General features: G+C 37.2%; 1 protein-coding gene across 8 annotated transcripts in view; it reads left to right on the top strand.

Moving 5' to 3' along the window:
- Positions 1-12,058, top strand: part of LOC592242 (PDZ and LIM domain protein 5) — a 99,343-nt gene that overhangs the window by 35,571 nt on the left and 51,714 nt on the right. For 7 of the 8 annotated variants that reach the window (XM_030979406.1, XM_030979403.1, XM_030979405.1 and 4 more), the window contains exon 3: positions 11,502-11,586. In XM_030979406.1, coding sequence (XP_030835266.1) covers positions 11,502-11,586 — 85 coding nt within the window. Of the gene's footprint in view, positions 1-2,712; positions 2,850-11,501; positions 11,587-12,058 lie in introns of those variants that run through there. The other variant, XM_030979409.1, reaches the window with a different exon arrangement.

Here is a 12,058-nt window from a genome sequence, read left to right as displayed (position 1 = left end):
TCTTATATTCAGAGAGTTCATATACATGTATTACAGCACATCAACTTGCATTGAAACAAATACTGTTGGAATTCAAAATTTGTTCTGTCTTCTTTACCTTTGTACACACACACACATACACAAAAAAAATGATGATTTCTGAAGATATTTTAATCAGGGTGTAAATTGAATCATTGTTTCTAACTTTTAAATGTTCGGCACCTTCTTATTTTATTATACAAATCTATAATGTTGATGAATATATTTTTTACTAGAAAACATTACATTTTAATTTGAAGCAAACTAAAGCAAATTCAGATTGAAACCAGTCGTGTTATGTACAAGTATATTGAGAGCTGGAATGGTAGATGCATAATTATGTATATACCATGATAGCAAAATGATCCAGCACCCCTCAGGGATGGCAGAGAGTAGTATGTTTATATATTGGCTAGGCTAGATGATGGATTAGGGTATATTTGGTCATCCATTGTAATTGAAGGGTAGGATAGAATGAATGCTTGGAGATGGGTAGCTAAGGGGGTTGGTGGGCATGGCTGGTGGCTTGTCACCTCCTTTTTACTTGTATCTATATTAGATGTAAAGATACAGAGAGAGAGAGAGAGAGAGAGGGAGAGAGAGAGGGAGGGGGATGAGAGTGAGATACAGAGAGAGGATAGTCACCTCCTTTTTACATGTTTCTATATCAGATGTAAAGAGAGAGAGAGAGAGAGAGAGAGAGAGAGAGAGAGAGAGAGAGAGAGAGGAGAGAGAGAGGGGAAAGGAGAGAGAGAGGGGGGGAGAGGTAGACAGGATATATGACAGAGAGAGAGAGAGAGAGAGAGAGAGAAAGAGACAGATGGATAGTGGATGTGCTATTTTTTCATATTACAAAATAAATGATAGGTCGGGTCTGTGGGCTTCAGTTTATTGTAATTAAGCAATAGTACACAATGGTGAGGAAGGGGAGGGGGAAGGGGGGTTGTGGTCCCCTTGGTTGTATCTACATGAGATGTAGACATGGGGAGATGGAAGGAGACCATAGAATGTTATGAGAATATGATGTCCTACCAGATGATTGATGTGTAGGCTATTATGGGCATCCATCATTAATTGAGAAATAGTGTTCATAAAAGGTTTGAAGGATAAAGAAGTGGGAAGGGGGATAACATTTCATTTTCATATATGTATTTATCCATGGGGCCATAAAATGGTGATGGACAATTATATTGGATAGTTTTATTTTCCATATTGGCTGTGGTTCATAGAGGATTGATGTGAGCATCCATCATTATTGAGAAGTAGTAATAACGAAGGTCGACAAGGAGGGGGTAGTGGGACTTTGGGGGTGGGGGGATATATGTATGAGATGTAGACATGGGGGGATATAAGGGAAGGGGAAGAGGGAGTTATTGTTATATGCTGGCTTTGCTAGGTGACTAATTGATGAACATCTACGATAAATGAGAAATAATGTTGAATGGATGGCTTGAAGGAGTGGGGGGGGGGGGGTCATATCCTGGTCTTATCTTTATGAGATGTAGATATGGATATATAAGAGGGGAGAACTATCTTTCATTACATGCTCACAGCTGTGCAACATGATTGATTGATAGGCTATTAATGTATATGTAGTCATATTCTATTTGAGACATGATGGGAGTGATAGCTAAAGAAGGGGGTGTGGGGTTGGGGGTTCCATGGACTTATCTGTATGAGATATAGACATGGCGGGGAGTGAAAAGAATGTGCTATTCTTGGATAGTCCTATTGATGCTGCACATGTTCACTATATGTGTGTTTACACTTCTTCTCACACCACTTGTGTTATATCTTCAAATTATAACATATCAGTATCAGATATTTACATGACCTTTTGCAATCTTTGTTTTTAAATGCAAGTCTTGAGGAAGGTAGGCAATTTCTCAAGTCGGCAATAGATTTTTTTCTTGTTATGAAAAGTATGGAGATTTGTTGCTAAGAAGTGGCACATCTTCATATTTCAGGTTCGATATACACCTGTTCATGCTAAATGTACTTAAATCGTTGTAAACTCTATGCATTCATGGAATATGTTCCGAAGATTTATGGCTGGTCATACTGTAGTTGAGAAGTTGTGATTGATCATAGTTGAGAAATTGTAATAAAATTTATGACTAATAAAGTTAAGTCCACCAGTGGAATGATTCACAAAATTTACAATTTTCCTGGAATTGGGTCATGTACATGTAGCCTCCTACGAAGCCCCCCCCTCTCTCTCTCTTCTCTCTCTCCCATTCTCTCTCCCTCTCTCTCCTTCCCTCTCTCTCTCTCTCTCCCATTCTCTCTCCCTCTCTCTCCTTCCCTCTCTCTCTCTCTCTCTCTCTCTCTCTCTCTCTCTCTCCTTGCTCCTTTCTCCCTTGCTCTCTCTCTCTCTCCCTTGCTCTCTCTCTCTTTCTCTCACTCTCTCTCTTTCTCTCTCTCTCTCTGTCTGTCTGTCTCTCTGTCTCTCTCTCACTCTCTGTCTCTCTCTCTCACCCAAAATTAATCTCAATGCCATGCAGTATAGGCTTGAATGATGAAGAAGAATGAGGATGTAGGTGCGTAAAGTTCTAAAATTATCCCAAAAAGTAAATAGAAAAATGAATGAGGATTGGCATGTGCGGGGGTGGTGACACGTAATGTGATTCACCTTACCCATTCTCCTGTGAGCAAAGGCACCATAAATCTCGGATTACATGCCTAACAGGAGTATGTGCAAAAATTTACTGGTAGCTTGGAAACAGTGATTTCAGAAGTTATTTTCCCCCAAACTTGTTCAATCTGTGATTGATACCTCAGAGAATTTGTAATTCCATTTGTGTTACGTTGATTGACGAGGCTGTACTCATGTAAGTATCTATTCACTTTGCAATGCAGCATTCTGTTAATAATTGACCAGAGCGTAATAAAGGAGAGTGCACTGGTGGAATGACTCATCAAACTACTTTTTAGGATCAACCTGAAATCAATTCTTAACCATATCAATGTTTTTTATTGGCTGCTACATGTAAATGTACAACATACCATTTAAGATGTATTGTATGTCACTCATTGTTAAAGAATTCCTTCAATATTATCTTTGCTTTACATGATGGTGAGTGATGGGTCTGTCAAGAAAGTTGGATCACTTTTTGTGACATACCAGAAGTGAAAAACTATGTCCCCTATCAATTGTAACAATGTTTGCTCAAATTAAAGATAAACTTGAGTTCTGGTAAAAAAAGAAAATGAATTCTCACAAAAACTAACGAAACTTACACTGAATGTTCAAGATTACAAATAAATGTCATGTGCCAAACAATTTTGAAAGAAAATGTATACCGGCTGAGTAATGAGCATAGAAAGATAAGGAAATCAGGGTAGTACTAGCCCCGACACCATATGTGTTGTCCCATGTACATCTTTCCGTGTAAGTGATTGTTACTTTACCAAGACTGCCAAATTTATGATGATTTTGATGACTGCAGAACCTTGCATTACACACCATTACTTACATGCTATATGATCAACTTTTCTGATCCATTCCACACCTTTTCTTTCACAATGCAATCGCATTACCAGAACTCAAGTTTATCTTTAAGTTTTCCATAAAAAGCATAGCCACTTATATCCAGAAGTCCTCAAGCTTCATGCTTTATCAATATCATGGACCCAAAGTTTATGTAATGTTATATGAATATGGTGTCCATGTAACGCTGGTAAAAAGAGAAATGTGTACTAAGCAAAGATTTTGAAGAAAAGCAACTGAAACAGGAACGATTCTGGCAGGGCACTACTATGCATTGCATAAAAATCTTCAACAGATAATTTCATCTTCCATGTGTAGTAGAAGAGCTCATACCTACGTTACATGAACACCGTCATATTTTTTGCCCCAACTTTATGAAATGACCCTGATGAAGATATGAGAATCCCATGGTGTTGATGGTGAACTGATCAAGGGTCAGCATTCCATTCTTCACCTTGAAAGTTTCAACATGATGGGTACTCTCGGTATTTCTGATGATGAAGAGTTGATAGAAGAAGGCCATGAGCTGATGTAGAAATGAACAAGAGTTGGCATTCCTGTTACCACTACTGGTACTCACTTACTCACTTGTAAAATTTTGTAAAGACTTTGTGCAGTGTAAATTCATTTCCTGTAACTAAAGTGAGTCTGCTGAGAGTGAGAAGGGCTTTAAAGGCATCGTTTAACAATGTTAAACCTGATATGCATGGCCCTACGTGTTATCAGTGTCTATGATATGGTGTAATATTGAAGCCCTAAAAACATCATTCCGCTTCAAAATGATCAAGAAATGCCTCAAAAAATAAAAAATCTTTGAGTGAACGGTTTTACCATACTCGTTTCCCCCAATAGACTGTAGTGTTATGAAACCCGTTAGGCAAACACAAAATTTGTTTTTGATTTCCAATCATAAATATCTTGATAATCAGACAGGCGATCGGCTTGTAAAAGTCATGGGGTTCCTGACTGACCTACAGGTAAATAATTATTATTGCAGCATGAGCTAAATCCAGGATTTTGTTTCAGAATCTGAGACACAGTTACCTGATCCCTTTAAGATACAAGTATGGATTTGACAGAGGTTTACATCCTTCTGTCTCTTGGCAGACGGTATCATCTGTTCAGAGTCAGAAGGGCGTTACTCTGTATCAAAGTACATTTATGTCAGTTACGCCCTTCTGGCTTCAACAGACGATACAATCTTTGCTCTGTATGGTCGAGGATGATGAAGTTTGTAGGGGATGTCATGGAGATAATGTTGAACTGGAACAAGAGACAGTATTCCAATTTCCATTGGTCATGTAAAATCATGTGAAACGAACGCTTCAAAGTATCACATCATCTTGATGCGGCGCATGACAGTTTACGTTTGGAATTTTGTTTGATAAAGAATAAATGATGAAGTTGGTAGGAAAATTCCTTTGGAGTAGGTAGGAAATTTCATCTGGAGTTGGATGTTGAAATGGAAGAAGAGTTGGCATTGCAGTGAGTGGTTGGGATGTCATTTGACTCTGCCTCCCAGAGCACTGGGACCAACATCATATCGATTACTCATCGCTACAAGAATGTTGAGCTCAAGAAAAAAAAGTGAATACCTTGAGTCATTCTACCGGTATTCCTATTCTTTCTAGACATCATAAATCTGCCACGGTCTAATTCTCTCCCAGCATCTTTCTTCCATGCATGCAGCCTTGTATGGGTCTGAGAGTGACGGAGAATGCATCATTGATTAATGTGGGAGATGGGGGCTGAGAAGATGTCCTTACTTGGAAATATTTTTCCATATTTGGTGGATCTTTTGTCAAACCTACCATCCCTTGCAATCAGATTTTATTAAAACTGTGATACAAGTTAAAGCCCTTCTGGCTCCAAACAGACAGTATCTTTGTGTATCACTTACATGTATTGATCAATGAACATTATGTCATTACAATGACATATTGCTTTATAAAAGCATATTCAGAACTTAATACAATATTGAAATTGTACTTGAAATGATTTCTTCAAATTATTTGTGAATTTGTCTAATAAGAAACCCTCTAATATGATCAAGTCAAAGTATATATACAGCCTTTGTGAATTCATCATGCATTTTTAGTATGATATTCAATCTAACATACACTGAAGTACTACAAAATGGATATATCTACCAATATTCTCTTCATAAGATTAATTACATACCTACATACATACTCTAGACACTCAATGTGTATTAATTGTACATACCAGTGATAGATATGAAACTAAGCTCTCACTTATTGTATTCGTCTTAATTTATGAGACTAAATATTACTTTTATTTTTCGTACTTTTTGGTTAGCCAAAACAAAAGTAGTTGATATGTGAAGTACCTGAATTTATTTAAACAATTAATTGATGATCATGTTCATGTAAATTATGATGTGAAGAGAGGAAATGAATTTATATTTCTCTTTTAGGAAGCAATTAATATTGTCAATTACAACCCACACGGATGTTAATCATCATTTCTATATGAAACTATCCAAGCATTAATTAATTGAATGAATAATGTTTCTAGACAATTATATTATTGTATTTGACCTTTTCTTCTTAGAAAAAACAACAACAACATGAAATGGACAAGAAGTATGAATAATTTAGTTGTCAACTGTTTGTGCGCATGAAGATCCTTTTCCAGTTACAGGATACAGACATCACAAGTATTTCTAGACTTTCCCCCATAGGATAAGGGTTGTTATGGGTAATAAAAAGATCAGCTTGACATAGATACTTCCTGAATCCATCAAAATTAAGCACATTGCTCGAAATGAAATATGTCTGCGTTACTTCCTCACCAAAAAAGACTTCCTCTTTGACTATTTGTATGTTTAACTTGAAGGTTTTGAAATTCAAGTATCATCTTCAGTATTGTTTGTTGATTACTGTGTAACTTAGTTAGTAGAATGCAAATTCATTAATTACATGTATGTATACATACATACGTACATGTTGAAATGCATGAACATTGTCATTGCCTCAATACAAAAGGAATCAGCCAATACTTATGTAACTCCCTCCCCCACATGAAAAATGTTTTGGGTTGCTTGTCATAGACTCCTCCCCCCCCCCCTTTTTTTTTTTTTTTTACTTCTTCAAATTATTATTATAATTATTTTGTTGGGGGGGGGGGGGGGGATACGTACATGTTGAAATGCATGAACATTGTCATCGCCTGTATACATAATCATTTACTATTTATGTAGGCAGTAAAGTATCAAAAGGAAGATTGGTGAGGGGGGTCATAGAAGGCATATGTCCCATTCCCCCCCCCCTCAATACAGAAGGAAATCAGCCAATACTTATGTAACCCCCCCCCCCCCCCCCCCCCCCCCCCTCCCCCACATGAAAAATTGAAAGAAAACGTTTTGGGTTGCTTGTCATAGACTTTTTAGTATTTTTTTGGTTATAATTATTGTTATTATTATGATAATTTTTGTTCAGGTTGCCCCCTCCCTCAGTCCTTATTTTGTGTAAGGTGTCTCAGTTATGCTGTATAGTGAATATTGGGATGGAATGATTGAAATCTCTCAGACTCCCCCAACAGCCTATCCAATCTTAGTCTGCAAGAACAGACATCAATTTGACACTTTACCACAAATCATACATCCCAGAGCCTAGATATGTCAGTCTCTGGCTGTCTCAGGAGTTGCCTATTTATATAAGTACAGAGCCTGCTGTAGCCTCACGGTGCAGACAGTGTTACTGACAAGGGTTTTGCGCCTTCAAGCTAATCTAATCCTGCACTGCAGCTTTAAAGAGCCTCGGTAACATTGTCTCAGATTCTGAAACAAAATCCTGGATTTAGCTCATGCTGCGATGGTAATTATAAACCTTGGGTCAGTCAGGAACCCCATGACTTTTACAAGCCTATAGCCTGTCTGATTATCAAGATATTTATGATTGGAAATCAAAATCAAATTGTCTGTTTTCCTAACGGTTTTTATAACACTTCTATTGGGGAAAATGCGTATGGTAAAACCGGTCACTCAAAGATTTTTACTTTTTGAGGCACTTCATGATAATTTTGAAGCTCAATTTTTTAGGGCTTCAATATTACACCATATCACAGACACTGATAACACGTAGGGGCGTGCATCTCGGATTTAACATTATTAAACGATACCTCTAACGTACAAAGCCTGTTGTAGTCTCATACTGCAGGAACTGTTACTGACATGGGTTTTGCGCCTTCAAACTAATCTAATCCTGCACTGCAGCTTTAAATGTGATATGAATAGCAGAAGATCATCCACTGATGTAATGACACGCTGATCTTGTTGCAGCCATAGACAAGTCAAGTAAACAAATCTGCTACGTTGAGTAGGTTAACATATTGCAAGCTGTACCTTTACGCAGCCAGCCGTAACTGATGAGGGGGCCATGAAGAAGCAGATGCGCTGCTGGTGAAAATTGCATTTTATTGCTCACACACAATGAGTGTCTCGTCAAATGATTACAACTTCAAAGTAATATCTTATATCCCACCTTCTCTATCTGTATCTGTCTATCTTTCTATCTATATATCTGTCTGTCTGCCTATCTGTCTATCTATCTCTGCCCCCATCCCCCCCCCCTCTCTCTCTCTCTCTCTCTCTGCTTGCGTTTATCAACATGCAAATTTGCATGAATCACATTTGAAAACGCTAATTATAGGCTAGAAAAGAGTTGATAAATGCACCCTAAGATCTTCCATTGGTATAGCTGCCAAACTTCAGTTGGTAGCTGACTAGATACAGGAAGGATGCAGGAAGGGAAACTTGTCAATAACAAGGTCCTTGTATGATATCCGAAACACCACTCCCTCATTTACTTGAATATAATAAAGGAAAAGTTAACCGATTAAGGCGCTGCATAAAGGATGTAGTGAAGGTTGATTTTGTTTTAATGCATTTTATTTTATATCTTTATTCACTTTTCTTTCTTTCTGTATTTATTTTTCTGGGGGGGGGGGGGGGTGTGGTCTCCACCCTTATGACAGTACATGTAAGTCAGTGAACCTAAGTTTTACCACTTTGCACTCTATTTGAACTACTAAATATTCAATGATAATAATCATAATGAAATCAACAATATTCCATGTTTATACTGTTAAAAAAAAAAACTCTTGCAACTTGAAACTTTCACAGATTGTTCAGAAAAGGGCTGTTTTCAATTAAGGCTAATATATATATATATATATAGAAATTTTCATGATCTGAATGAAATAAATTGTTGTCATTTGTGACATTTTTTGTGTGGCATGAATCTTTTGTTAATAAAAAAAACTCACAAATTTTTGAATATTGAATGCATACAAAAGTTCTGGTTTAATCTCCCTAAACTTACAGGCCTGTTCACATATGCTACGGTAAACCACTGTAAAAAAACCTGTCAGATTTTTTTTTAGGTGTAAATGAATGGCAAGTTCATGCAACAAAGGACATTCATCACTGAGCTCTTTGATATAAGATACAGAAATTCTGAAGCGTACTACACTTCACGTCATCATAAAAAAGAAAAACGCTGTGGTTTTGCCGCCTCATATCATATCTGAACTAGCCTTTATGATCAAGACTATGACATGTCGGAGCGCTGTCAGTTTAGGGTCAGATTTACAATGACTTCTGTACTTCACGTCATCATAAAAAAGAAAAACGCTGTGGTTTTGCCACTTCATACCATATCTGAACGAGCCTTTATTGTAAAGGCTATGCCATATCGAGCGCTGTCAGTTTAGGGTCAGATTTACAATGACTTCTGTTCCAAGATGGAGGGGCGATGAATCAGCCAAGATATAAATATTGACAGAGAAGATTAGATGAGCTAATCAAATTTCCTCCTTGTTGGGATCTTGTCCAGCTCAATCCCTTGTCCTGGCCAAATCACCCTCCATTATACCCTCTGACAGCTAGTTCAGATATATGCTCTATATTGGGAAGATCTGAAGCGACTATGTGTACACATGGGCCTGAAATGTTGTGATGTTGAAAATGATCAAATAAATAAACATTAGTCAATTCATGTCCTTCCACAATTACGCTCCATTGAACCATCTGACAGTTCAGATTTATGCTCCATATTGTAAAGATCTGAAGCAACTACGTGTACACATGGGCCTGAAATACTGTGCTATTTAAAATCACCAAATAAATAAATATATACAACATTTCACACTTTTGTTCATTAATAGGTCAATTCTTGTCCTTCCACAATAATGCTCCATTAAAACCTCTGACAGTTCAGATTTATGTTCTGTATTGAGAATATCTGAAGGGACTACGTGTACACATTGGCCTAAAATACTGTGATGTTTAAATTCACCAAATAAATAAACAGCAACAACATTTGACACCTTTGTTTGTTAATAAGTCAATTCCTTGTCTAGCTTCTACAATCATGCTCCAATTTCAATCTGACAGTTAAGATTTTATGCTTTATATTGTGAAGATCTGAAGCAACTTTGTGTACACATGGGCCTGAAATACTATGATGTATAAAATCACCAAATAAAAATAAAACAATAAACAACAACAACATCAACACCATTTGACACCTTTGTTTGTTAATTAGTCAATTCTTGAATTGTCCCTTGACAAACACTCTCTATTTTAAATTGGACAGTTTGGATTTTTGCTTTATATTGTGAAGATCTGAAGCAACTTCATGAGCATATGGGCTTGAAATATTGTGATGTTTAAAATCACCAATAAAATTAAGAACAATAATAGACAGCAACTACTTCAACGACAATCCACACTTTTGATTGTTGATAATTCAGTTTCTTGTCCTTCCGCAATCATGCTTCATCAAACCCTCTGACAGTTCAGATTTATGCTCTATACTGTGAAGATTTGAAGCAACTATATATACACATAGGCCTCAAATACTTGATGGAAGAACAATAACAACAACAAACAACAGTTTTACAATTAAGTCGTACCTTAATTCTTCTATCATTTTTTTCTCAAGAATATTAGAACAAACAAGAAATCATTCCAAGGAAGTATGTAATAAAACAATAAACATCATTTTGCATTCTATGCATATAAAACTAATGTATGTATATGTCAAATTTCTCTGAAATTTGTATGAAATTTGGTACTGTAGGACTGACACGTTTCCATTTGAGCAGGAAAGATATCAATACAAATAGGACATTAGAAATTTACCAAGAACATTGCTGCTGTTCATCGTAAAATGATGCAAACACAGGAAAATAACAATATCATGTAATATTCTGTGCGGTCATTTTTTTCATTTTGTGGTTCAAAAAATTGTGTACATATCATAATTGCATCCTGGTATACCCAAGTTATGGCAATAACCACAAACACAGGATCTAGTACTATGGGACTGAAACATAATTGTCATCGAGCAGGAAAGATATCCAGACATGGACTGCTGCCGTTTGTTGTAAAATGATCCGAAAACAGGAAAAAGGAAGTCGTCTTATGAAACTTGTGGTCAGGGAACTATCAGCCCAAGAAACTTCCTCTACAGCTCTAGCCACCCTGTAATTTATCTTCCTTGAACCTCCTTACATTTTAGCCGTATTTAAACATCATGACGTGGGACACTGCCCCAAAGTTGCAGAGGCAAATTAAAATGACATTAGCGGTACTGTTATTCACTTCATACTTATATCTCTTAACACACAAGATGAATCCACAAAAGCGTCTCCCCAACAAAATATATGTGAACTATTTTTTCCCTGTTTCTTTTCGTTACTGACATTGTAATTTCTATTCATTAGAATTTTTTTATTTGAATTTGAGGTATCAACAACAACACATCACAATAATGACTGTACATTATATTATGAAAAATCATCCAATGCAAAGAATAATACTGATACATTTATACATAATATGAGAGGAATGTTGATTAAACAGTAATGTTCTTTTTTCTTCTTCATGGATGTAAGAGTTTTAAAAAGTTTTTCACTATCTCTCTAACTATCTCCTTGTACCTCTTATTCTCATCACTCTTGACAGGTCTGAGCAGGCCACTATCTGGACACCAGAGGTCAGTGAGCAGGCAGATACTGGTATCAATATTTCACTCAAGGCTAACAAACAGGTAGGTCCTTTCAGTCTGGTCCAGTCTGGTTACAAATGACCCCCGCTAGTCCACTTCGTTCAGTTTTACATAACCCTAACCCTACCCCTGTACTCATGAACGTGTTGTATGTACGGCCATGAGCACCAATAGGCCTGACAGATTAGTCCCTAACTGTAATCCTACCCAAACTTTCAGCAAGGTTTAATCCTAGGCTAACAAACGGGCAGGTTCTTTCAGTCTGTTCACCCTGTAGTCCCAGTAGGTTCTGTGAAACATAACCCTAACCCTTGTATACAGCCCATAAGCACCAATAGGCAGGCGCGACCGGGAGCTGTTTGGGATGGGGGGGGGGACAGCATTCCAGGGGGCTCACCTTCCAGGGGCAGTGGCGTAATGAGCAAAAACGCTCAGGGGCAGAAGAAAAATCTGCATCACCACCACGGTCAATTGAGCAGATTTTGATACCTGATTTGTGACACTGGCAGGTCAC

Source organism: Strongylocentrotus purpuratus, unplaced genomic scaffold, assembly GCF_000002235.5.
Source record: "Strongylocentrotus purpuratus isolate Spur 01 unplaced genomic scaffold, Spur_5.0 spur5_scaffold_10, whole genome shotgun sequence".
Lineage (NCBI taxonomy): Eukaryota > Metazoa > Echinodermata > Echinoidea > Camarodonta > Strongylocentrotidae > Strongylocentrotus > Strongylocentrotus purpuratus.
Note: the sequence above shows the minus strand (reverse complement) of the source record. Positions and strands in the feature narration are given on the sequence as shown.